At 35.4% G+C, this 23,658-nt stretch overlaps 3 protein-coding genes across 3 annotated transcripts; 2 read left to right on the plus strand and 1 right to left on the minus strand.

Annotated features, from left to right (window-relative positions):
• The first annotated feature begins 7,269 nt into the window (after window positions 1–7,269).
• On the plus strand, window positions 7,270–9,618 carry LOC107762723 (clavaminate synthase-like protein At3g21360). The gene is made up of 3 exons (XM_016581110.2): window positions 7,270–7,690; window positions 8,548–8,801; window positions 8,935–9,618. The coding sequence occupies exons 1-3, from the start codon at window positions 7,322–7,324 to the stop codon at window positions 9,278–9,280; spliced, it is 969 nt and encodes a 322-aa protein (XP_016436596.1). The 5' UTR covers window positions 7,270–7,321; the 3' UTR covers window positions 9,281–9,618.
• A 1,597-nt stretch (window positions 9,619–11,215) lies between these two features.
• Window positions 11,216–14,451, plus strand: LOC107762731 (uncharacterized). The gene is made up of 6 exons (XM_016581119.2): window positions 11,216–11,888; window positions 12,135–12,251; window positions 12,534–12,629; window positions 12,755–12,859; window positions 12,963–13,076; window positions 13,976–14,451. Exons 1-6 carry the CDS (start codon window positions 11,268–11,270, stop codon window positions 14,141–14,143), a joined length of 1,221 nt encoding a protein of 406 aa, XP_016436605.1. The 5' UTR covers window positions 11,216–11,267; the 3' UTR covers window positions 14,144–14,451.
• A 175-nt stretch (window positions 14,452–14,626) lies between these two features.
• On the minus strand, window positions 14,627–21,653 carry LOC107762738 (protein decapping 5-like). The gene is made up of 8 exons (XM_016581124.2): window positions 21,196–21,653; window positions 19,941–20,041; window positions 18,867–18,938; window positions 17,863–18,792; window positions 16,670–16,735; window positions 15,468–15,650; window positions 15,256–15,366; window positions 14,627–15,172 (listed from the first exon to the last, which is right to left on the minus strand). Exons 1-8 carry the CDS (start codon window positions 21,365–21,367, stop codon window positions 14,966–14,968), a joined length of 1,842 nt encoding a protein of 613 aa, XP_016436610.1. The 5' UTR covers window positions 21,368–21,653; the 3' UTR covers window positions 14,627–14,965.
• Window positions 21,654–23,658: the final 2,005 nt, after the last annotated feature.

The raw sequence follows: 23,658 nt of genomic DNA on the forward strand, positions 1-23,658 counted from the left end.
TTGGTTTAAACTCTTCGGCATCTTTTATGTATTAATTGAAGATTGTGGGCACATATTACCTCTTTATTGAGTGTGTTCAACATTACATGCTTTATTTGGAAGTTGTTATTACATGCCTCATTCCTTACTTGCCGAGCTTGTTTATATGATAATTTGGAGTGGTTACTACTTTAACCTTTACGTGAATTCTATATTTTGTTGAGTTGTCATTTCGTGAAAATACTTTCATTATTGATTTTTATCTACAAATAATTAAATAATAATTTTAAAAAATGCATTAATCTATTTACCTAAATTTTGGATTAAAGAAGGCGTTGTTCTTTGCTAAATTACTTTTCCATTCTTGTTGTTGTTTTTGGGATTTTTATATACATCGTGTTGAGCCGTGTGCTATTTGCTGTAGAATTATTTGATTTTGTTGTATCTTTGGAAAGGTTGTGGCCTATGGGCAATTTGTAATACGAGTTGATTATGTTGTGTTGTTATGATAATATTTCGTATGAATTTTTGTATGATTTGGGTTATTATTACGAGGATATAAGGATGGAATTCCACTGTTGATATTATGCGGACATAAGGACGGTATTTCACTGTTATTATGTGTGTTGGGATATTGTTTGGGCGGAGTGATAAGGATGGCTATTATACGGAGCGATAAGGGTGGCTGCATGAGCAACAATAAAGGAGACTATTATAGGAGTGATAAGGGTGGCTATAGAAGAGATAAGCGTGGTTATAGGAGTGATAAGGATGATTATTGATATTGTCTGGGAGGAGTGATACGGGTATCTATAGGAGAGATAAGGGTGACAATGTCAGGGATGATATGCGATGATGTGGGATTATTGAATTGATGATTTTGTGTGATGTTGTGATTATTTTGTATTTATTATACACTTTGTGTAACTTGTAATGTATTTTGAGTGAGCTAATTGATATCCTTGATAAGTATCTGATCCATGGGGAAATTGTGAGCCTGTGACTATGCCGCGCGAATTATGTTATTAGTACGTGAACTATCCTTGCAAATGTGATATGAGATGTGGGCACAAGGTGTCGTGTGTATATTATGATTATGTTATTGGCGCGTGAATTATCCGTGCTGATATGAGATGTGGGCACGAGGTGCCGTGAGTATATGATGATTTTATTATTGACACATGAGTTGTCCTTGCGGATCTAATATATTTGGCACGTGAATTGTCCGTGCGGTTGTGATTAAGATATGTGCACGAGGTGCCGTGAGAATATGATAGTGGGTTGAGACCCGTATTTTATGACTATGAGATGAGGTATCACGAAGTGACTTTGTTGTGAAAAACTTGCATTTGAAAGACTCGATTAATTGGTTGTCCTTGTATTCTTTATTTGGTTGAACAATATTTAAGGTGGTCTTATTGCTTTGCTGTCTATATCACTAATTGATTTTTGTTGTCATTACTACTTCTTGTTTTCTATTAATATTGTTATACTGCTATACTGCACAAGTTATTTGATTAGTGAATGTCTTGACTATACCTCGCCATTACTCTACCGAGGTTAGTCTTGATACTTATTGGATACCGATTATGGTGTACTCATACTATACTTCTGCACATTTTTGTGCAGAGCCAAGTGTTGGAGATATCGAACTCGGGCAGAGTTAGCTTGTTGATCGCAAGGATTCGAGGTAGAGTTATCTGGTAGTCGCAGTCCCTTGGAGTCTTTTTTATTTTATTGTACTATTGGATATCATTTGAACAGTACTGTATTTCGATCCCTAAGATCATTTCATGTATTTAGTTAGAATTCGTGACTCTGTATTACCAATCTTGGGAGGTTGTTGTATTTGTTGCCGCTTTTGGGTTTTGATACTTGTAGTACATTCAAAAAAAATGGCTTGAATTGTTATTGTAATCGGCTTACCTAATCTTAAAGTCTAAGCGTCATCACGACGCATGCGGTGGGATTTTGGGTCGTGACAAATAGAAATGAAGAATGGAAAGAATTGGAGTTGCAACCTAGTTACAACTCTACTTAGTACCTCATTTAATCCCATCAAACAATATCCTTTCACCTCTTACCTTCTCCTCTTTCACTATTAACTAGCACTGTCACCTTAATATTAGAAAATAAAATTAAAAAAAATATTACTAGAGAGTTTAAAAAAGAAGCGACATATACTTTTACTTTCTCTATTTCATTTTATATGACAATATTTTGACTGAACATGAAATTTAAGAAATAACGAAAGATTTTTTAATTCATGGTCTAGAACAAGCCCTAGACAGATATGCGACTCTAAATCATGTTATTAAGAGTAATTTAAGAAGTTTAAATTTATTTATTTTTAAATAAAAATGTTTCGTTCCTTTTTGGACTTATTAAAAAGAAAACTCTCTCACATTTAATGTGACAATAAAAGGGGGTTTCTCAGATGGTCAGCATCCCCCACCTACAATTTGAGGGTTGTGGGTTCGAGTTAGGGCTGCTTATCGGGCAGATTGGGCGGTTATTTACTCTTAACGGTTTGACTTATCGGTTATCATCTTTTAAATGTATTAATCCGCTAGCCACCTGATAAGATATCAGTTTAGCTCTTATCGGGCGGTTATTGGGAGGTTTATCGGCCTAATTCAATCTATATTATGTGCAGTAATTGTTTGCTGACAGCCTAGCATACAAATTCAGAATAGAAAATTACACATTGAGTCCAGACATACATGTTTGTTAACGCCTACATAAGAATGATGTAGTGTGTCAAGTGTTGTAGAGTGAAAAAAGCAGAACACATTGTAGGCTACATTACATCCCAAAGCAGACTACATATGAGTCCAGACATACATGTCTGTTAAGCCTACAATTAAATCCCAAAGCAAACTACATTACATGAGTCTAGACATACATATGTCTGTTAACGCCTAGCATACAAATTCAAAATAGGAAATTTTAGTCTATATTCAAAGTGAGTCCAGAATACATATTTCAAAATGATTAATCCATAAGTGAGCAGACTACACAGAAATATTTTGCCTGCAGCTAATGCCTAACAGTGCTTGAATTTTTGCAGCTTCAAAGTTCAAACAACAACTTAATCCATAAGTGAGCAGATCCCTATAAAAAATACGCATACACCAAATTTTAGCATTAGGCAATAAAGTAGAGACTGATAAATACTACGGTCTTGAGGCAATAAAGAGAGTTGAAGAACACACAAACCATTTCAGAATAGAGCAAGGTGAATGTAAAAGTAACCCTTTTTCAGAGTATCATCAGCATACGTTAGCATCTGAACAAAAGTTGAAGCACAAGCCACGAACCAAAATCAAACAAAAGAAGGTTCCAATTTGCACCAACTCCCGTTATGCCCACAATTTCTAACTTAAACTTTCAACCATGCATTTCATGCTATATCATTAACCATACAAACAACACCGAGCAAAAGGCAATTATGTATAGAAATAGGGATGGATTATAAGCAGTAAACAATTTACAGGAAAAGCAGATGCGCTCTTTCCCCAGAACTGTTGTTGGGTCAATATTGTGGGATAAAAGCTGTGGCACAGCACTGTTGTTCTTCTATTAAACATAGACAACAAACATTAGTTTAAAAAATAAAACCAGAGATGAACCATAGACAACAACTTAAACAATCTTGTTGATTAGATCTCCTAACAAACGTGTGCTTCCCACTGTTAGTTCAATTAACAGTAAACATAGGGGGAGAGGGGAGAATAAGCTAAGCTAAGCCAAGCCAGGGATCTTCTGATGCATAGTACGTAAGAGAGTAAATACACACTTATATACAACAAATACTTGAAACATTGATGGGTTAAATTCTAATTCTTACCAGATATATTAACACTACACGTTAATTACGGAAGGATTTTTTCCATTCCTGGCTAAATCTGAAGAAAAAAATTAAAATAATGAGTCGTGCGATAAATATAAGCATATCAACAACACTTATATACAACAAATATAGTAAAAATATTATTACCTTGTTCAAGCTGCTCGATTTTATCAAGATCTTCCTCAACACTAACAGGTTATTTTAATTTTTCATTTCGAAGCCAATCTTGAAGATACACTAGAGCTTGCACCAATTTAGGAGTTAATAAACTCCTAAATGAATCAAGAAGACGTCATCCCATACTAAACTCACATTCAGATGCCACATTTGAAACCGGAGCAGCTAATACATCACGAGCAGGAAATCTAGCTGAGTTCAATTTCCACCAAAGAAGAACATCAAATTCTTTAGTGTCATCCTCAGTTTCTTTATCTAAATATTTATCTAACTATGTTCTAGTATCAACACCTCACTCCTACTTTTATATTTTTTTATATTTTGCATGAGTGATTCTAAAAGTCCTATATTTTGAGTGCTTGCTTGACTGCCAAAAAGTCCGAAAGTCGAAGTGTCCAATGAAGAACAATCTGAAGATGAAGCAAGCACAACACCTTTAGAGCTGGACTTTACATACTCACTAAATAATAAAGTCATGTACTTCATCACTTCTGCTTGTATAGTTGCTCCCGGATCTACACCAAACATCTTTACAAGTGCATAGCCAACTGATTCGAGCTTGAATAATAATCTAATGGATATACCATTGTAGCTATAACATGGATCGTACAAGGATATCAAATTTCATTGAGATAACTATGTGATTGTCTGGATTTAGATGTAAAGGAACAATTTCAGTAGTTTAGCTCATTAAATATAATAGTATCTAAGCTTTTATTAATTTATTCATAGCACAAGCGAAGCAAAATTACAACAAACATGTAGTCCTTCCCTTTATTTCTTGTTCATTTCTCTTAGAAAAGTAACAATATATTAATAATCAACACAAAGGTTGTGCTGGAGCCATATTTACAATATTAAAAAGCAAAAATATGAGCTTTCTCTTCAAACTAGGGCACTAAGAATTCTAATGAGAATTGAGATGCTCTTTGATTTTAAAGACATCAACAAGAAAAGAAATTTACCATCTGCTGACTGCTGCTCTAGCTATGGCGAGAGGGAGAGGCGAGACGACGATATGGAGAGGTGAGTCGGGGAGAGGGAGATGGCGAGTCGACGAGATAGAGTGAGTCAACGAGATAGAATGCTGGAAGCCTGGAAGTCGACGAGATAGAGTACTACTGGTGGCTGCCGGTTGAAATTTAGGCGTTAGAGTTTCTGATTATTTAGGAATTAGGCGTTAGAGATAGAGTACTGGAAATGGAAGGGTTTTTGATATTTAATATATATATAAATTTTATATATATACGGGTTAACAGATTATCCGCTAAGAAAAATGAATAATCCGTCCCCAAATCGATAACCCGTTAATTAAAAAATTTCAATCTGTTCCCCGTCCGTTAAACCGTTAAACTAATACCAATAGCCATTAAGCTTCAGTTTCGGTTTCGGTTTGGTTTTGAACACCCCTAGTTCAAGTCACTAAAAAAGCATAGCTCTAACAAAAGGGGATCAAACATAAAACAAAAGGGGATCAACAAAAGAGCATACAACCAATTTAGTACTCTAAAGGGGTCGTTTGGTTTGAACATAGGTTATGCTGGAACTAATTACTATTCCACCATCTGGTAGGTATAAGTTATCCCGGTAGTATTTTTAACCCGGAAATAATTTGATCTAGGATTAATAACCAAAGAAAGAATAAGGCAGTACTAAATTTTTATCCTAGGATTTTTTTTACTTATCCATCATACCAAACGATTCCTAATTTCTTAGTAATTTTCCATTGGCTATGCCGTCTTCTTTGAGTTACTCTCAATGATCTATGATATAAAAAAAGAAAACGATCAATTCTTGTTTTTTTCTACATAACATAGTTCACTATTAAGATTAAATAGGAGGACTTGATGCCATAATTAAGTTAATTAATTAACTAGCAGATCTAAGAAATTCTGCGTTACCATAAAGGTTTCTCATCACATTTCTTTGTTACAGTTCGATGTTAACAATGTTTCTGAGTTGTTTTTCAGGTAAAAATCAAGCAAACTAATTACAAGGTTTGGATGAAGACAAGTTGGACATCAATTTCTTATGTCTAAAGAAGATAGCTATTCATAAGCTAATAACTTTCTCATAGTACACCAACGAGGCTTTGCTAAAATGCGACACTAAAAGATTTTTTAGCAAATATTGGACCTAAAAATATCTTGACATGGCTAAATTTAATCTTAACTTGGTGTTGTCTATATAGATTTTCTTCCTTTTCATTATTCCATTTTTTGTCCCTAAGTCTACATGGATTACAAGAATCATAATTCTTTCGATAACAATTTTCTTATATGTGATTTTAAGTCTACCTCGGCTTTTTGATATCTTCATTCACTGGTTTCACACATTTATGGACCGGTACGTCTAATGATCGATGACTCGATCTAGGATATGATCAAATCATTTCAAACGGCTTTTTTAAACTTATATATATACTATTATCTTTAATTTATATATTACTTGCACCTTATTAATGGGTAATTTTTTAACTTTTTGTAATCTTTTACGATCACATATCTCCGTCTTATCGTTCGCATGCATCTCCATGACACTCATTTTTGTAGATATGTTGGACTTTTATAGGTCCAATAATATCTAAGATGTCCACAAGATGAGTATAGTAGAGACATGAAAAGTAAGATTAGTATTAAGAATATATATATATATAATTAGCATGATTACCTCTTTTGGTTCTTTTTTTCTCTTTTGTAATTAGTGTTGTAGTTATTTACCAAGCGAAACGTGAATACCAAGCTAATTTGGTAGTTTATTATACCCTTCATGACTCGTTTAAGAATAATCAATTCATGGCGGTTGGAGTATCACAGGGAGAGATTGTAACGAATCCGGGTATTTGGTAAACCCAAACAAACAAAACGTCAAACCATGTTATAAATAACTAACCACACAAAGCTAAATTAAGAGGGACCCAAAGTTGGCCATCACCGACATGGGCGGATGTAGCCTTGTAGCTGCGGATTCAGCTAACTTTCGACACAGAGTATTAATATATATGTAAAAACTTACTAAAATATCAACAAATATTAGATTTGAACCTGCAATTTTAATAGTATGATAAGTTCAATAGTGAGAATCTTAAAAATTGAACCCTTAATTTTAAATCTTGAATCCGCCTCTAATTATTCACCAACTCATTATCTTTTGATTCCCATGTGCATTAGCGATTAACACAAGCTCTCTACAAGCTAACTCGCCTCCATTTCATCTATAAATACCATAACCTCTTCATTCAAATTCAACAAATCCATATCCTCAAAAAATTAAACCAAAAGAAGAAGAAAAAAAGGCAAATTAAGGAGAGAAATGGCTGAATACGGTTGCAAGGATTTTAAGGTGGGAAAATGCGAAGGAGAGAAATTGGTCGATGGTGAAACTATGCCATTAGTTTTAAACCCTATAGAACCAAACAAGAATGACATTAAATCATTGCTCAAGTCTTTGGAAAGTAACAAAGAATGGTTTGATAATATGATTACTAAGAATAGTGCTGTTCTTTTACGAGGTTTTGATGTTAACAATGCACAAAATTTTAATGATATTGTCGAAATTTTTGGTTGGGAAGATATTAGATATGTTGGACCAGCACCAAGAACACATATTTATAAGAGAGTTTGGACTGCTAATGAAGGACCTCTTTCTGAATTCATATATTTTCATCACGAGATGGTCCTTGTAAGTATTTTCTTCTCAAAATTTTGCTCATTTTACTTCGTATTATATGTCTTTTAATTGTAAGAGTATTTATCTAGATTATTCTTTCATCTCTCGGCCTTAATCGCTTGCTGATTAATACTCAATAACTGAAACACTAAGGGCTCGTTTGGTTTGAAAACAAGTTATGCTGAGATTAGTTATCCTGTGATTATTTCTTATTCACTTGTTTGGTATGTTGTATTAATCGTGAAAAAATTATCAATTTTATTGTTTATCCTAGGATTACTATTCCACTTTCTGGAAGGAATAAGTTATCTTGGTACTATTTTTAATCCTAGGGTAACTTATCCCAAGATTAATAACCAAATAAGGGATAAGACGGTACTAAGTTTTTACCCAGGATGTTTTATTGTTTATCCATCATACCAAACGATCCCTAATGGCTCATTTGGTACGAGAGATAAGGAATAATTAATCCTGAGATTAAATTTAAGAAGAGTTTATCCCATGTTTGATTGGGAGACAATTACGATATAATTAATTTCGGGATTGTAGCGTTTTTTATCTGAATGGAAAGGTGGAATAACTTATCCCGAAATAATTAATCCTGAGACAACTTCTTTCCAACCAAATGACCTCGAAGAGTTTAGACTGTAAAAAGATTTTTTATACTATTGTACCATCTAAAAGATAACTACAAGTAATTATCAATACTAAGTAAGACTATTCAGGTAAAAATAAGGCAGTCGATTGTGCAACAACATGTTAAATTATACTTATAGTGTAAACATCTTTTTTTTACTATCAGTATATATAAGTTATAAAATCTGATTAATTAGAACAAACTTTTTTTTTTCTGTGGCATGCTTTATTAGATAAAGGAATTTCCAAAGAAAGTGATATTGTATTGTGAAATACCACCACCAGAAGGTGGAGAGACACCATTTGTACCAAGTTTCAGAGTAACAGAAAGAATGATAGAAGAATTCCCAGAAATTGTTGAAGAAATAGAAAAGAAAGGATTGAAATACACATTCACTGCTCCAAGTAAGAATGATAAAGCTTCAATGAGAGGTAGAGGTTGGGAAGATGCTTTTGGAACTTCTGATCCTGCTGAAGCTGAAACAAGGTAATTAATATTATGTAAACTTAGTTTCCTTAGCATTATAAGTTTTATATATTTTCTATCGTTAGTTACTGCTTCCACGGCTCGAACTCGTGACCTATATAACTACAATTTTGATGAAAAATACTCGTTACAGGGCGAAAGCACTTGGAATGGAGATGGAATGGCTACCAAATGGAGGTGTAAAAACAATCTTAGGACCGCGATATTTAACTAGGGTTTTTGAAGGAAGAAAGGGAAGAAAGATGTGGTTCAACACATTGGTAGGAATGTATGGCAAAGACATAAGCTCAGCTATGATGTTTGATGGAACAGAAATACCAGAAAATTTTGTAAAAAGATGTGAAGAGATAATTGAAGAAGAAAGCATACAATTCAAATGGCAAAAGAATGATGTTCTCTTCCTTGATAATTTTGCTACACTTCATGCTAGAAGACCTTCTCTTCCACCTAGAAAGGTCCTTGTTGCTACTTGCAAGTAAATTAATTTTCCGGGCGGAGAATTTTCACGTGTTTAGCCCATAAATAATAATCATGTCCGCACGTGACGAGGAATATCGAAAAAATAAGTTGATCGTTTCCAGAGCAGAGCAGAGAATTTTCATGTGTCATGTGAGGGACGTGTTGAAAACATAATTAAGTAAATAAAACTGTATTTTTTCTAATAGCTTATACTCTTTTAGATGAGATGGTCATATAATTTCAATAAGATCCAGTTGATCATTTAGTGATGTATCATTTTCTTATCTCACCTTTCTTTTCCTAGAAATGTATTATCCAAGCTTTTCTATATAAGTTTGAAATAAAATGTAGTAGAATTTCACTATAAATGCTGGGGTAATGTATCATTTTGATCCCTTCGGGGATGGCCCAGTTGGTTTGGAGGGCGGTCATCCATTCAGATGATCTGGGATCGATCCCCCCCTCAATGCCTTCTGGGTCGAGTCTGTAGTACAGGGGCTTGCTTAGTGCGATTTACATCCCATGTGTGGTTTACAGGCAATTACACAGTGAAAGGGTTTACTACACAGAATACTCACCCGAAGGACAGAGACTGTAGCGGTTGTGGGTTTTCCTTGGGGTCCAAAAAAAAGTATCATTTTGTTATCTCACCAAAATCTTCCCAGAATTTGTAACATATAAAGCATTTATTTATGTGTTCAAATTAGAGGTATCAAAATTAATTAGCTCATTGTGTTCAAATTAAAGGAGTTAAAATTAATCGAGGTTTATGTAATCCGCTCTTGAAATAATCACTTGCCAAAAGAATATATATTATATTACACAGTGGTTGGTTTCCAACTCTCTAATTTGACTAAAATAGTTTCTTATTTGTCTATCTGAAAATAAAATAAAGAATGAATAAATGGGTAAGGGGAGAAACACATTTTGACCCTTGTAACAACATTGAATTTGAGAAGTAATTTTGAGTTGGGCAAATTGGAGTATATCATGACATTCAACTCATTTTTATCTCAATCTATATTAGTCTCTCATTTATTTAATTGATACTAATCTATTTCAAATTAAGGACTTGTAACACTAGGATATGCATTTTTGGTAATCTATTCTAGGTGTATAGGGGGGAGGGGTACTTAAGGGGACTGGGTAAAGGGGCGATACCGGTAAGGGGAGAATTCCTTAAGGGGACTGGAGCTAAGGGGAATTAAAGATATAGGATAAAGAGATTTTTTAGGGTACCGTACCAGTACCAGTACCGGTCCTAGGGGAAGAGTACTTAAGGAGACCGATAAGGGTACTTAGTGGTATTTTTAAATTAAAATTCAAAAAAATTATATTTAAATACACACAAACTTAGGGGTAAAAACATAAATTAGGGGTAGAGGGGGTGTTATGAAGGCAAAAACAGCCGTTTTTTACTATTGCCGACGTTGATTTTTTAAAAATAATCGTCGGCTAAAGGTAAAGATAGTTAAAGATAATAAATAAATAAATAAACGTTAAGGGTACTGGTTCGATACCAATTCAGTACCTTAAGGATACCAACCGAACCGATTTTACCGATACTTTTTTTCCGGTACCCTCCCATTCCTCGTTCCCTTTGCCTAAATCCCCCATCCCTACCCCAACCGGACCGGGACAAGATCGCTTCTCGAAATTCCCTCCCCTTAAACAGCCCTAATCTATTCTCAAATTGCCAGCCAATTTCAAGATATATACAAATACAATATATAAATATATCAAACCATTAAAAAAAAGGATATGCATGAAGAGAAATCAATAAAATATAAAAAGGAACAAAAGAAGAAAATTACTGTAGTTAGTATAAAATTTTGAATATAAAAATTCAAGATTTAGAGTCCAGTCTAACCACCCCCCAAAATAAGTAGAATAAGCCAAAAAAAAAAAAAAAAAAAAGTTGTACTCTATAAATATCCAAAATGTAGCCTAATATTCTCTCGCGCCTAAATCTTCCAAATTCAGTTAATACAGTTTTCACAAAGAGAAATGAGTTTTCAAGAACTGCAAGACCTTTCAACTCCAATTGATTCTCCCTTATCCATGCTCCACCTCAGCTCCACCGCTGACCCCACCACCGAACAACAACTCGCCGGCGACCCATCACCTGAAAAAACCACACTTTACGGCGGCTCCACTACAAAAACAACAAGATATTCAAACTGTAACTACACTTCATCTCTTGAAGAACCGTTCCCTAAAAGAACCGCCACTGATACCACCCCTCTACCACCACCACCCATTTCCACCTCCGCCGGCGACACCAACAACCACCACCATATCCTCGAAGGGTTCACCAAACTCCCACTTCCAAATTACAACTACCAAGAATCTAATTCTACTTTTTTGAAACCTCAGCTGATCGGAAATTCAAGAACTCCGTCACCTTCACCGTCTCCGGCAAAACCGCCGTTAGTGCCAGCGCAGTTTCCTACACCACTTTATCGTACTTTATCTGATCCGACTGGATTTTCTGGCTCTGGTTCTAATAAGAGAAAATCAGCTACTACTCAAAGTCCACTGGCAAGAACAACAAGCTGGTCACCAAATACTATTCAAGAATTAGGTGGTGGCGCTTTTAGCAAAAATGGAGAATCTCCTAATGCTTTGGTTTCGTTTCTAAAACTTGGGTCTTTCTTCTTTTTTATTTTTATTTATTGGGATTTTTATATCTTGAAAATTTGTTTCTATTTGGTCCTATATATTGGGGTATTTTCCCTTTGGTTTGAATATGTGTGTTCTCAAAATTGATGCATTTCTTTCTTCATTTTCAATTTCCAGAAATTTTAGTTTAATTTTTCTTAAAGTTGGGTGCCTTTTTTTTTTAATGTTTTTTTTGGTTTTTTTCATTTGCAGAAATCCACTACTCCACCACAATGTGCACTGTCAAGAACAGCTAGCTGGTCGCCAAATAATGTTCAAGAATTTGGTGGTGGTGCTTTTAACAATATTGCAGAATCTCTTAATGCTTTGGTTTGGTCTCTAAACTTGGGTCTTTCTTATTTTTTATTTTTGTTTATTGGGTTTTTGAGTTCTTGAAATTTTGTTTCTCTTTGGTCCTAAAAAGGGGGCATTTTCCCTTTGATTTGAATGTGTGTGTATGTGTTTTTGTGTGTGTGTGTGTGTGTGAGTGAGTGTTCTCTCAAGTTTGATGTATTGGCTTTCTTCATTTTCAATTTCGAGAAGTTTTTTGCTTTTTCTTAATGTTGGGTTGCTTTTTTTTTTTCGTTATTATTTTGTGGTATTTTCAAACAGAAATCCACTACTCCTCCAACACAATGTGCACTGTCAAGAACAGCAAGCTGGTCACCAAAAAATGTTCAAGAATTTGGTGAATCTCTTAATGCTATGGTTTGTTTCTAAAACTTGGGTTTTTTTCTTCTTTCTTTTTATAAAATTTTATTAGGTTTTTGAGTTCACGAAAATTTGTCAGTAATTTTTGGATGTATTTGTCTTTCTTCATTTTAAATTTGCAGAGAAAATCACCTACTCAAAGTGCACTTGCAAGAACAGGTAGCTTGTCACAAAATGTTCAAGAATCAAGTGGTGTTGTTAACAATGCAGAATCTCCTGCTACAATGGTTTGTTTGTTTTCAATCTCAATGAGAATTCTTCTTTTTGGTTTACAATTTCAATTTATTCACAGAAATGGGAATCTTACTTTATCTTTGGTGTAATTTGCAGAGGCTAAAGAGAATGAAGCAAGGAATGAAAGAAATGAGACAATGGTTTGATCTTATGATTCAAGAAGATGCTCAAGTAGAAAAAGCCTCCTCTGAAGAAAACAAAAGTTTAAAGGTTTGAAACTTTTGTCTCTAAAATCTTTGTGTATTCTTTCATGGTTTGCAGTACTAATAAATGTCATAGTGCAGAAATTAACTGTAACTCTTACACATTGAACTTGAGCTTGTTGAACTGGAGTGTGTTGAAGTTTAGAGTTTCGCTGATAATAGATTTTTAGTATTCGAGACCATAGGATCTATTCTTTAACCACAACAGATATTATACTACTTTCATTCTGAAAGGCTGGTGGTGTTTGCAACTACAGCAGATATCCTATTGTTTGATAAAATATAGACCATTGTTGAGTACACTTTCTTGAGGTTCACAATGATCTCTGACTTTATAATTTAAGGAACTTGAGCTATCTGATGTTTCCGTATTAGGTACCTTGCGGCGGAGTTTCTAAGATATTCTGTATAAAAATTCTGAACTTAAGAAACAAATTTTCAGATATGGAACAAAATGTGATTTAAATCCTTGTCCATGTAAAACATAAATCAATAGGAGTCATCTGTCAAATGTGATTCTTAGGAAAAGAAGTCTTGTTTACCTTTCAAACAAGATTTACCTTTTAAATACTTAGAGTTAGTTTTGTTTACTGTGATGGGGTTCTTGATATTTTGTATAATGTTCATAATAGAGCAAAAAAAGATTCACCATTTGATCACTTATAAATAGTCTTGTTTACTTTGATGGGATTCTCGCTGTTTCATTTAATGTTTCGTAGTACAGCAAAAAAGTCTCACCTTTTAAACACTTAGAATTTGTTTTGTTTACTGTGATGAGGTCTTGCTGTTTTATTAAATGTTCATAACAGAGCAAAAGAGATTCACCTTTTGAGCACTTAGAATTACTTCTGTTAATTGCTTAGAATTAGTTCTGTTAACTGATGGGGTTTGCTTGTTTACAAATAGGAGAATGAGACAGAGACTGAAACTGAAACTGAAGCGTCGTGTGAGGAAGCTGTGTGGGTGGAAAGAATGGGGAATTCTCTGGTTCTGCATTTTAGGTGTCCCTGTGGTGACGGCTATCAGATCCTACTCAGTGGAAACAACTGCTATTACAAATTGTTAACTTTCTGAAACCTTTCTACTCAAGTCCATTGCTGGTTTAATTGGATAATCAGATTCACTAATCATAGAACTAGCTAGTTGCCATTTAACTCAGTAAACCATATTTTAGCTGCATTCTTTCAATAGTGTTCTTTCAAATTGTAAGCTTCAGGAGTCATTTTGCCAATTTCATAGTTATTCTATAGTTTGTTTTTAGTCAATGTGTGCTACTTGTTTCATTCCTTTTAGATTTGTGAATATGTTTGTATAATGAAGGAACTGCAGCTTCAGGCGTCATTTTACCAATTTGATAAAAGATAGCAGTCTCTTTAGCTTGGTTTTAGTCAATGTGTGAACTTGTTTCGTTCCTTTTGGATTTGTTATTTCAGGAGTTGTGGATATATTTGCATAATGAACTGCTATAACACATTACCAAGCTTTCGTTATTAAATGAGAAAGAATTTCACAATAAATGAAGTTTATGAAATTGTATCCGTATGAGAATATTTGCAATTTCAAAAACAAATCTCTTAAAAGTAAATAACCTTCTTCAAAGTTGGAATTGTACATGAAAATCACTAAAGGTAAATGGTAAGTGCCAAATTTTCACATTGCAATCGGCAAGCAGACTACAATAGGACTCTAGCCATAGTGCTTGTATAATTAGCAGCTAGATAAGATGAGCTCTAGCACAAGGAGGAAAATTGAACATACTTTTACAGCCTGAATTTATTCCTTAAACGTAAACAAGATGCACAAACGTTACAGGATCGGATAGTACTAACACTATCCTGCCTAAAAGAGGGAGATATTTGCTTCTAGCTCAAGCTCGAGATAATACAGCAAATGCTTTTATGAAGCACGGGATGGCATACCACGGCCTCTGCCTCTACCTCCATAACCATAACCATACCCATTTCCTCCATTTCCACCGTATCCTCCATTTCCACCGTATCCTCCATATCCTCCTCTTCCATAATACGAACCTCGAGAACGTCCACCACGTCCAGGACCACGACCACCACGGCCACCCCTGTATCTTGAGAAGTCTCCAAATGTCTGCACCCACCAAAAAAAAAAAAAGATTAGCTCATTGAAAAAGAACCATAGCCAGGAAAGTAGTGCATAAGAATCAGATATACCTCAACGTCTATCTTCCTTTGCTCAGAGAACCTGGTCCTTCCATGATTTGGGTCATTATCAAGTGCATTACTTGACAAAGAGTCGAAAAAATCATCCTTGTTATAAACAGGCTGCAGAAAGAAAAGATCTTAAACATAAATACAAAGGTAGGTCCAAGATACGTGAACAAGGGGTATGCATAAGAATTGAGGTCGAAGAAAATTTAAACCACCTTGACATCAATCTTAGGAAGATCATCATCATATTCATTGAAAGAGATATCTTCGTCGCTGCCATTTCCATCTCCTTCTCTGTTACTTTTGCCAAGATGACCCCACACTTCGTCTTTCTTGAACTTCTCATTCATGGCCATAAAATCAAAATCCTCTTCAAATTTTGTTACTGGTCTTGAAACCTGACGAGGAAGTTATTCAATCTACCATCATTAACTACTCCAAGAAAAGGTCATCTATTATAAATCATAAGCCTAACCAAACAATTCAGGCATTCAAAAGTTAATTAAAACAAAAGGACGGCTCCAATACCGTAACATTAACCTTAGTATATTCATTTAAGCAACGAGTCAGATTATTCATTTGGAGGGCACAACTTATGGACTTAACATTCATCCTTCAGTGTAAGGATGTGTGTACGATCACGTAAAAATATTGAATGGCAAAGTCAAAAACACTGATATCAAATCCCAGTCCTAGAAATGTATATATGGGAGCTAGCTGAACATGTTCATAAATGTAGCAGTAACTTGAAGGCACATACAAATCTCACGATTATAACAGCTACGTCAACTGTAAAATGAGGTAAATGACAATGAAACTCGAGCGATCAGACAAAGTTGGTCATAATGTACCTACCTTCATTGTATTTTTTTAATCAAACCTACCTATGTTACTTGTAATGGCCATGCACACTCAAACGTTCGGTAACACGACCAAAATCTATGTTACTCGGACTCTTCAAAAATGTTGTTGGGTGTGTGTCGGATCCTCCAAATTTAGTGCATTTTTGGAGGATCCGACACGGGTGCGGAGCACTTTTAGAGAGTCTGAGCAACTTAGACCAGAATTAATAAATACTAGCAAATCAGCTTCTAAGACATACTCTGCTTACAAAGTTCCTAACAACGCATTCATAGCTTTGCATTATATACACCACAAATATTTAGTCAACTATTAAGGATTAAATTGAATGCAAAAATATTGGATTAACCCCCTTTCGGCCATTCATCACAGAAAGGGACAGATTTAGATTTGTTACGGCCATAAAAGGACTTATAACTCCAGACTGAAACTTATTACAAAGAATATAAAGATTTAACTTTAAGACATCAGATATAGATATGAATAAATATGAATATAATTCCATAAATTACACAGATAGGTTTATAATGGTTTAAATATGCACATAATCGATTACCCCCATTCCTCTTCCGCCACGCCCTCTGTAGTTATTGTAACGTGCCTGATATGGAGCTCCATTTGTCTAAAAGAAAAGAAAATCAAAGGAGATTGTTAGCTTCCAAATAAATACCACAGGATTTTGCCAGTAGTAAGGAAATTTTTTGCATATGTATAATGAAAAGGATGATACAAGTATAATTAAATGCCAGCAACTACATCACCATGAAGTACATCATGAGTCTACCCTTTTTTTTTTGAAGTCAGGAACCTAATTTTTTTTTGCCAAAAGATCCACGATGAAGAGATGGAAGCAATAAAGGGAAAGCAAACATAAAGTTGTTGAGAGCATTGCAATGTTAAGATTGATTAATAAATAGGTCACTGAAAAGTATTTATTTATTTTTGCTGAAGTAAGGTAAAGGTAAACTAGAATTTATACTACGTAGCTAAAGTGAATCACCACAATTCTTTCTCCTGGTGAACTTCGGTCATGGGTCTAAAGTTTTCTTTGCAATAGATCCATGATAAAGAGATAGCAGCATAAAAAAACTGGTCACTGTAAAGTATTTTCATAACCAAGCAGCCTTGGAATATTATTAACATGCTCCAGTCATAACGTACTCATCAAATATACATAAGGTAGCATATAGTGTGGCGAACAAAATTGGCACCAAGCTTCCTTCTCATAACAAACATTTTACCATCCCTTACACTGTTAATAGTCATCATATCATGTATCAATGTGTGGAGCACAGGAAATCATATAAAAGATACAGAAATGGTGTTATTGTCTACAGCAAACTGCATAGCAATGCGACCTATAGGGACATCTAGCAATATTCACCAGATGTTTGATAGAATTATCTCCTTTATAAATATTACAAATAAATAAACCGCGAAAAGAAAAAGCCTTCATATCCTTTAAAAAGTTTCCAAGAAAAAGGCCTCTCTCAAGTAGGATACTTTTGCCAGGAAAGGCAGTTTCAAGTACTTCATCAAGTATTCCAACTTAATTGCAGATAGTCCTAGGAACAAGCATCCACTAAATTCAACTTTTCCCAAATTAAAAGTTCAAACAAGATTATAATACCCTGGGAATTGATTAGCCTAATATTGTCAACTCAGGAAGATCAAGAATGTAAAAATAAGTGCGCAAATAAATAAAACTTTCAACTACTCAGAAATAAATGAATAATCATAAAAGAGCACCTTCTGTACACGTGTCTGAGGTGGTAATGGTAATATTGGTGGCTGAGCTTCTGTTTTAACAGGAGCTGGAGTTTCTGAAGATGGTGCAGGCAATACTTGTACCACTTCAACATCTTTTTGAGCTGTCTGTGTAGATTGAGTTGATGGAACATCAATTGGTCCAGATTGCAGCAGCTGCCCCGGAGTTACCAGCGAAGGCGTGGGTGTCTCCACTAGATTAGAACTGGATGGCCCCATGACAGTAGATATAGATTGAGACAAAGCTGGGCTAGGTACTGGATTGGGTTTAATAGATATTGGCGGTACAACAGGATTTACATCAGGACTTGTTGTCAAAGGAGGCAAAGTCGGTAAACTAGCACTTAATGTCGATGGGGCAATAGCAGAAACAGAAGCCTTGTTTGAAAGTGTGCTGGATATTGTGTCAGTCACAGGTGCCACAGGTTGCAGGGGAGGCACAGTTGAAGGCAAAGTAGCAGCAGCAGGTAAAGAACTAGCGCCTAAACTAGTCGTCGTAGGCATCAATGAAGAAGGGTATTCTGGCAAGTTTGACGCCTGTAGGCTTGATCCTCCAGTTGGCAAAGACGAATTGAACCCAGAAAACTGCATCTGCGGCATGGAAGGAGGCATGGCAAGTCCAGGAGGAGGACGAAGCAAAGATTGTTGCTGCATTTGTGGTAGTCCATTGGGTGCACCATAAAAACCTTGCCAATACATCGGCATACCAAGTCCACCAGCAGCGGCATTTGGAGGAGGAGGTGATGGACCCCAAGATCCTAAATTCCCTCCAGGTTGATACAAAGGCAGGCCACTTTGGAATGCTGAGCCAGGATGTCCCGGCTGTGCAGAATGGGAATTTAGATCCGTCAGAGATCCCCCAACAGGAGCAGGTAAACTTGCCGATGTTGTAGGTGGTCGAGGATAGTGTGACTGAAGGTTAGTTAGAAGAATTAGAATTCAATCACACACAATATTAAACATCTGTGCAATTGCTTTCTGCTTACCTGGATGATAGCTGGATCATTGTTTATTGGTGGTGTAGTTTGAAGAGGTGGCGAAGACTTAACTTGTAAATCCTGCCAGAAGCAAAATACATATCAACATTTAGCTCAGTGTATCAGTTTAAAGAAAATTTGGGCAAAATGCAACTCATTTATGAAACATCAATTATGCAAATATCATGGCCAGCCATGCCAATCATAAGAAAATCTAATGTCTGCATTTAAAGATACAGGCCCAACAAGCAAATAGATGCCAATACCACGCACGATATGATTAATAATTTCCTCTCACCCTTTTTGATGAAGCAACTTTCTCTCACCCCATCACTGAGTATTCTAACTTTCATCAGCGAAAATCCTTTGCCTTACCTCTTATGTTTCTCAATTGTAAAGTACCTCTTTAAGTACGGAGACCAAGTTTTTTCACTTAAAATTCTCAGGTTCCTGAAGAAGTATATCTACCTACTACATTTCAACCAACACGATTCCTCAACTAATGCCAACTCAAAACGATACAAACAGAGAATATGACTTTATGAATTTCAATGCACATAGCCTCTTCTTTGCACCTTCTCCAGATTAGTGCAATCAAGCAACATGATTTGCTGATCAGATAAACACATCAAAAGGATATCAGCGCTATCCGCTTACCTAAGGACCACGTTAAAAAACAAAGACTCAAACTTAAGGGCCATCTAATCAAATGCAGGGATACATAGTGTAACGACCTTGTTTCTTGATCACAAAGATCAAAAGAAAGGTAAGGGCTGCACTGAGTAACAAGTTCACACTTTTTATTAATTGCCTTTTGTCTTTCCGACATTAACCCCGTTCTTGTAATGAAGAAAATTGTATACCAGAGCACCATAAATCAAAAGAGAAGATTGCTCCCACTTCTGAAATAATCTTTTGAACAATTAAAACACTAGAAACTCTTCGAAACCATAAATGGACTTCAAGATATCTCCAACACTATTAAGTAAAAAAAAAAGGAGCGATCTCACAAAGAACTACGTGATGACACTTAAGTTTACAACGCACCAAAACAACATAAAAGTCCATAGCGGAGCATATTACCTTGATATCACTTCCACGGAAAAGTATGTATTCATAAATTTTGTCACTCGGAGGTACTTGGGGACCATCCTTCTTTCTTCCCTCTGTTCCAAATGATCTTACTGCAATGACAAATCATAATCAATTGCCAGATCCTATATCACTTTATGTTTCAGGGAACACATTGTTAACAACAGAAGCTCAACCTAGAAAACTCCATCATGGAAAAAGTACAATCAAACTAAATTCTGCAAAATTTTCTAATCTTTCTCCTACTTTAGTGGACCAACACTTTACCTTTTTCCTTGATGTTCAAAATAGCTTCACCACATTGTCATATCAATATCATGATAGTTAAGAAAGTAAGACTACAGACATGATTCAGCATAGAAATCAATTTACATTTTTCACAACGCTACTTTGAATAAGTTAAACAACAAATGCACATAAAAAATTATTTCCAATTTTTCTGCAACTAATTGGCTTAACTCATCTACTACAAGTTCAATTTTGTTACAAATACACAACCGCCTCCCCTAAACCTGATGCAGTAATATTCCCTCATCTTAACTAAGGTTCCAACCTTACATACTATCAACTCGACATACATGTTCACATCCTTACACCAATATATCCAAAAAATAGCAATATAGGAATACTGAAAAACACATCAAAGCACCTAATTCAAATCATTTTTGCTCTTAAAATAGTAAAAATCTCAGCTTTCTATGAACTTTAAGCTACGCGCATAATCAATAATGGATCAAATAAATAAAGATCTAATTTTTTTCAAAACAGAATATTGGATTCACCAAGCATTATAATATTAATAGATAATTATGCATTAATTCAACTCAAGTTTCTCTTTAACACAAAAATTAAAAATGAAAAATCTCAATTTTCAGTAAGCTTTCCGAAAGCACATAATTCAACAAAAAAATTCTCTTAAGGAAAAAGAAAAGTTAAAACGGGAAAAAATCTTAAAATTTCAACCAGCTTTGCCATAAGCAAATAACTTCGCCTAAAGTAGCAGCTGAAATGAATCATCAATCAGATAAATAAAGATCTAACTTTCAAAAAGTCGATAAAATCACCAAAATTATACTAAAATTAAGAGACAATTCAAAAAAAGCTCCGGATTACAAATAAGCAAATAAAGTACCACTGCGAAGATCGTTACTGGAATCATCAGTGCTGATAAGGATCTAAATTTCAAAAAATCGATAAAGTAACCAAAATTATACTAAAATCAAGAGACAATTCAAAAAAAAAGTACCATTTCGAAGACCGATACTGGACTCATCAGTATTGATGTTATAGAGAATTCCTTCATAACGGATCTCACTCTTTGAAGTCAAGCTAATTAAACTTCCAATATATGAATCAGCCGATGATCCTCCACTTGCAGATCTAGCCGATGAACCCTCCGTCGCCGCCGCAGCCGCCATAATCCTAAATTTCCACTGCAAAATTACATATACCTGAATATATCTAGAGAGAGAAAGTAGAGGGAGAGAGTTGACTCGGAGCTTGAAGATGGCGGAGAAATTATTGTGTAGGGTTTTTTGGTATTTCTACGGCGTTTTGTTTTGCTTTTTTAATTTTTTGTTGTGATTATCGACTTGTTTTTGGAAGAGAGCAGTTAAGTGTTGTATATTGTGCAGTGGGGATTGTGCTTTTTGTTTAAATGGAAACAGAAGGTAAAATGGATAATGTTTTTTTTAAAAATGGACTGGAAAATTGGTGGACTCTATGATTAATATTTTATCGTCGGTATTGGAGATTAAATAGATATGCCAATTACTACGTGACACGTAAACAGTTTTGGACAGGAAAGTCTATCAAAGAGGTGGGCCAATATGTATTTTTCTTTTAGATTATAGATACATTCGATCCTTCTACGAATTCTGTACGCACGAATGAAAGAAGTTTATTGCGTATGATAGGACAAGCCATTGCGATTTCATTCTTGCTCTTCCTATTCCTATTCCATACCATAAACAGATATCTTTGATTCATCAAAATTAGCACTTCCGAGATCTATCCATCAAAAAAATTATTACTATTAAATAAATATTACAACAACTATTACAAATTCACCTCCTATTAAAGACGAAAAATACATTAAATGACATACATATTTGCATCCATATGTCATACTAAGGGTGGCATGTGGGCCGGTTAGGCCCGGCCCATCCCCGTGAGCCCATATGGGTAGTGGGCCTAAACAAGCCTAACCGTTTAAGTCCGGGACCAGGGGAGGTGCAGGCCCAACTGGGCCGGTTCATTGAAGAAGCCCGTAGGACCGGGACCGTTTGAGCCCGGGATCTGGTCCTAAGTGGGCTGGTTCAATCGATCTCAAACGGTCTCAAGTGGGCCTAACGGCTACATCTTTAAAAAAATCTGACTGCTGGGTCATTTAAAATATGGTTGTTTGGCCTGCAAAAATAGTCGTTTGGGCTTTGTAAAATAGCCATTAAACCCCCCCCCCCCCCAAACTTTGTTTTAATCCCAAACTTTTTATAATTACACTTTTTTCCTATTTTCAACTATAAATACCCCCTCATTCTTTCATTTTTCTCATAAACTTATCAATCTCTCTCTAATTTTCTTCTAAAATTGGTTACTTTAGTGTTGCAATTTGTGTGAAAAATTGTAAAGTTGGTGAATTGAAGTATTCAAGTCTTCAACGATAATTAATTTTCAACAAGTTGTTCGTCAATTCGGTAAACTCGTTCCAACTCTTTAGTTTTAATATTATAGTTTTGTTTGTTTTATTTACTTTGTATAATTATAATTAAGATGGCCTATTCCTTAAAAAATATTTAGTAAAAATAAGGAAAAATCTAAGAGTGGTGAATCTAATGGCCAATCTATTCCTCCTCTAATTTTCTGAGCTCCCCTACCCAAACCCCATACCCACCCTCCACCTGCTATTATTCTTGATAGTGATAATACTTTATTACTATGGCAGTTACCTATTCTTTAGAGCGGTTGGCTGAGATCTACATCCGTGAGATCATCCGTCTTCACGGTGTGCCCATGTCTATCATTTCATATCGAGGTATGCAATTCACCTTGCACTTCTCGATGGCAGTACAATGTGAGTTGGGCATGCATGTTGAATTGAGCACAGTATTTCATCCTCAGACGGATGGATAGTCCGAGCGCACTATTCAGATATTGGAGGATATGCTTCACGTTTGTGTTATAGATTTCGGGGGTTCTTGGGATCAGTTCTTGCCACTTGCAGAGTTTGTCTACAATAACAGCTACCAGTCGAGCATTCAGATGGCCCCCTATAAGGCATTATATAGGAGGTGGTGTTGTTAGCCAGTTGGATGGTTCGAACTGGGGGAGGCTCGGTTGTTAGGTACAGATTTGGTACAAGATGCCTTGGATAAGGTCAAGATTATTTAGGATTGACTTCGCACAGCTCAATCTAGGAAGAAGAGTTATGACTATCGTCGAGTTTGTGATGTAGCATTCATGGTCAAAGAGAGGGTATTGCTCCGGGTTTCACCCATGAAGGGTGTGATGAGGTTTGGGAAGAAGGGAAAGTTGAGTCCTAGGCATATCAGACCTTTTGAGATTCTGAGAGAGTGTGTGATGTGGCTTACAAGATCGTAATGCCACCTAGTTTATCAGCAGTCCATCCGATATTCCATGTATTTATGCTTTAGAAGTATCACGGTGATCCAGCCCATGTGTTAGATTTCAGCTCAGTCCAATTGGACAA

The sequence above is a fragment of the Nicotiana tabacum genome, chromosome 20, assembly GCF_000715075.1.
Source record: "Nicotiana tabacum cultivar K326 chromosome 20, ASM71507v2, whole genome shotgun sequence".
Taxonomy (NCBI): domain Eukaryota; kingdom Viridiplantae; phylum Streptophyta; class Magnoliopsida; order Solanales; family Solanaceae; genus Nicotiana; species Nicotiana tabacum.

What these genes read in the sequence shown, in the direction of transcription:
- LOC107762723 (XM_016581110.2), top strand. Translation starts at nt 7,322, where the DNA reads ATGGCTGAATACGGTTGCAAGGATTTTAAGGTGGGAAAATGCGAAGGA. An exon ending in TTCATCACGAGATGGTCCTT is followed by an intron (nt 7,691 to 8,547) that starts GTAAGTATTTTC and finishes ATGCTTTATTAG; the next exon opens with ATAAAGGAATTTCCAAAGAA. An exon ending in CCTGCTGAAGCTGAAACAAG is followed by an intron (nt 8,802 to 8,934) that starts GTAATTAATATT and finishes TACTCGTTACAG; the next exon opens with GGCGAAAGCACTTGGAATGG.
- LOC107762731 (XM_016581119.2), top strand. Translation starts at nt 11,268, where the DNA reads ATGAGTTTTCAAGAACTGCAAGACCTTTCAACTCCAATTGATTCTCCC. An exon ending in CAGAATCTCTTAATGCTTTG is followed by an intron (nt 12,252 to 12,533) that starts GTTTGGTCTCTA and finishes ATTTTCAAACAG; the next exon opens with AAATCCACTACTCCTCCAAC. An exon ending in CAGAATCTCCTGCTACAATG is followed by an intron (nt 12,860 to 12,962) that starts GTTTGTTTGTTT and finishes TGTAATTTGCAG; the next exon opens with AGGCTAAAGAGAATGAAGCA.
- LOC107762738 (XM_016581124.2), bottom strand. Translation starts at nt 21,367, where the DNA reads ATGGCGGCTGCGGCGGCGACGGAGGGTTCATCGGCTAGATCTGCAAGT. An exon ending in CAGTATCGGTCTTCGAAATG is followed by an intron (nt 20,042 to 21,195) that starts GTACTTTTTTTT and finishes TTGTCATTGCAG; the next exon opens with TAAGATCATTTGGAACAGAG. An exon ending in AAAGGAAGATAGACGTTGAG is followed by an intron (nt 15,173 to 15,255) that starts GTATATCTGATT and finishes TGGTGGGTGCAG; the next exon opens with ACATTTGGAGACTTCTCAAG.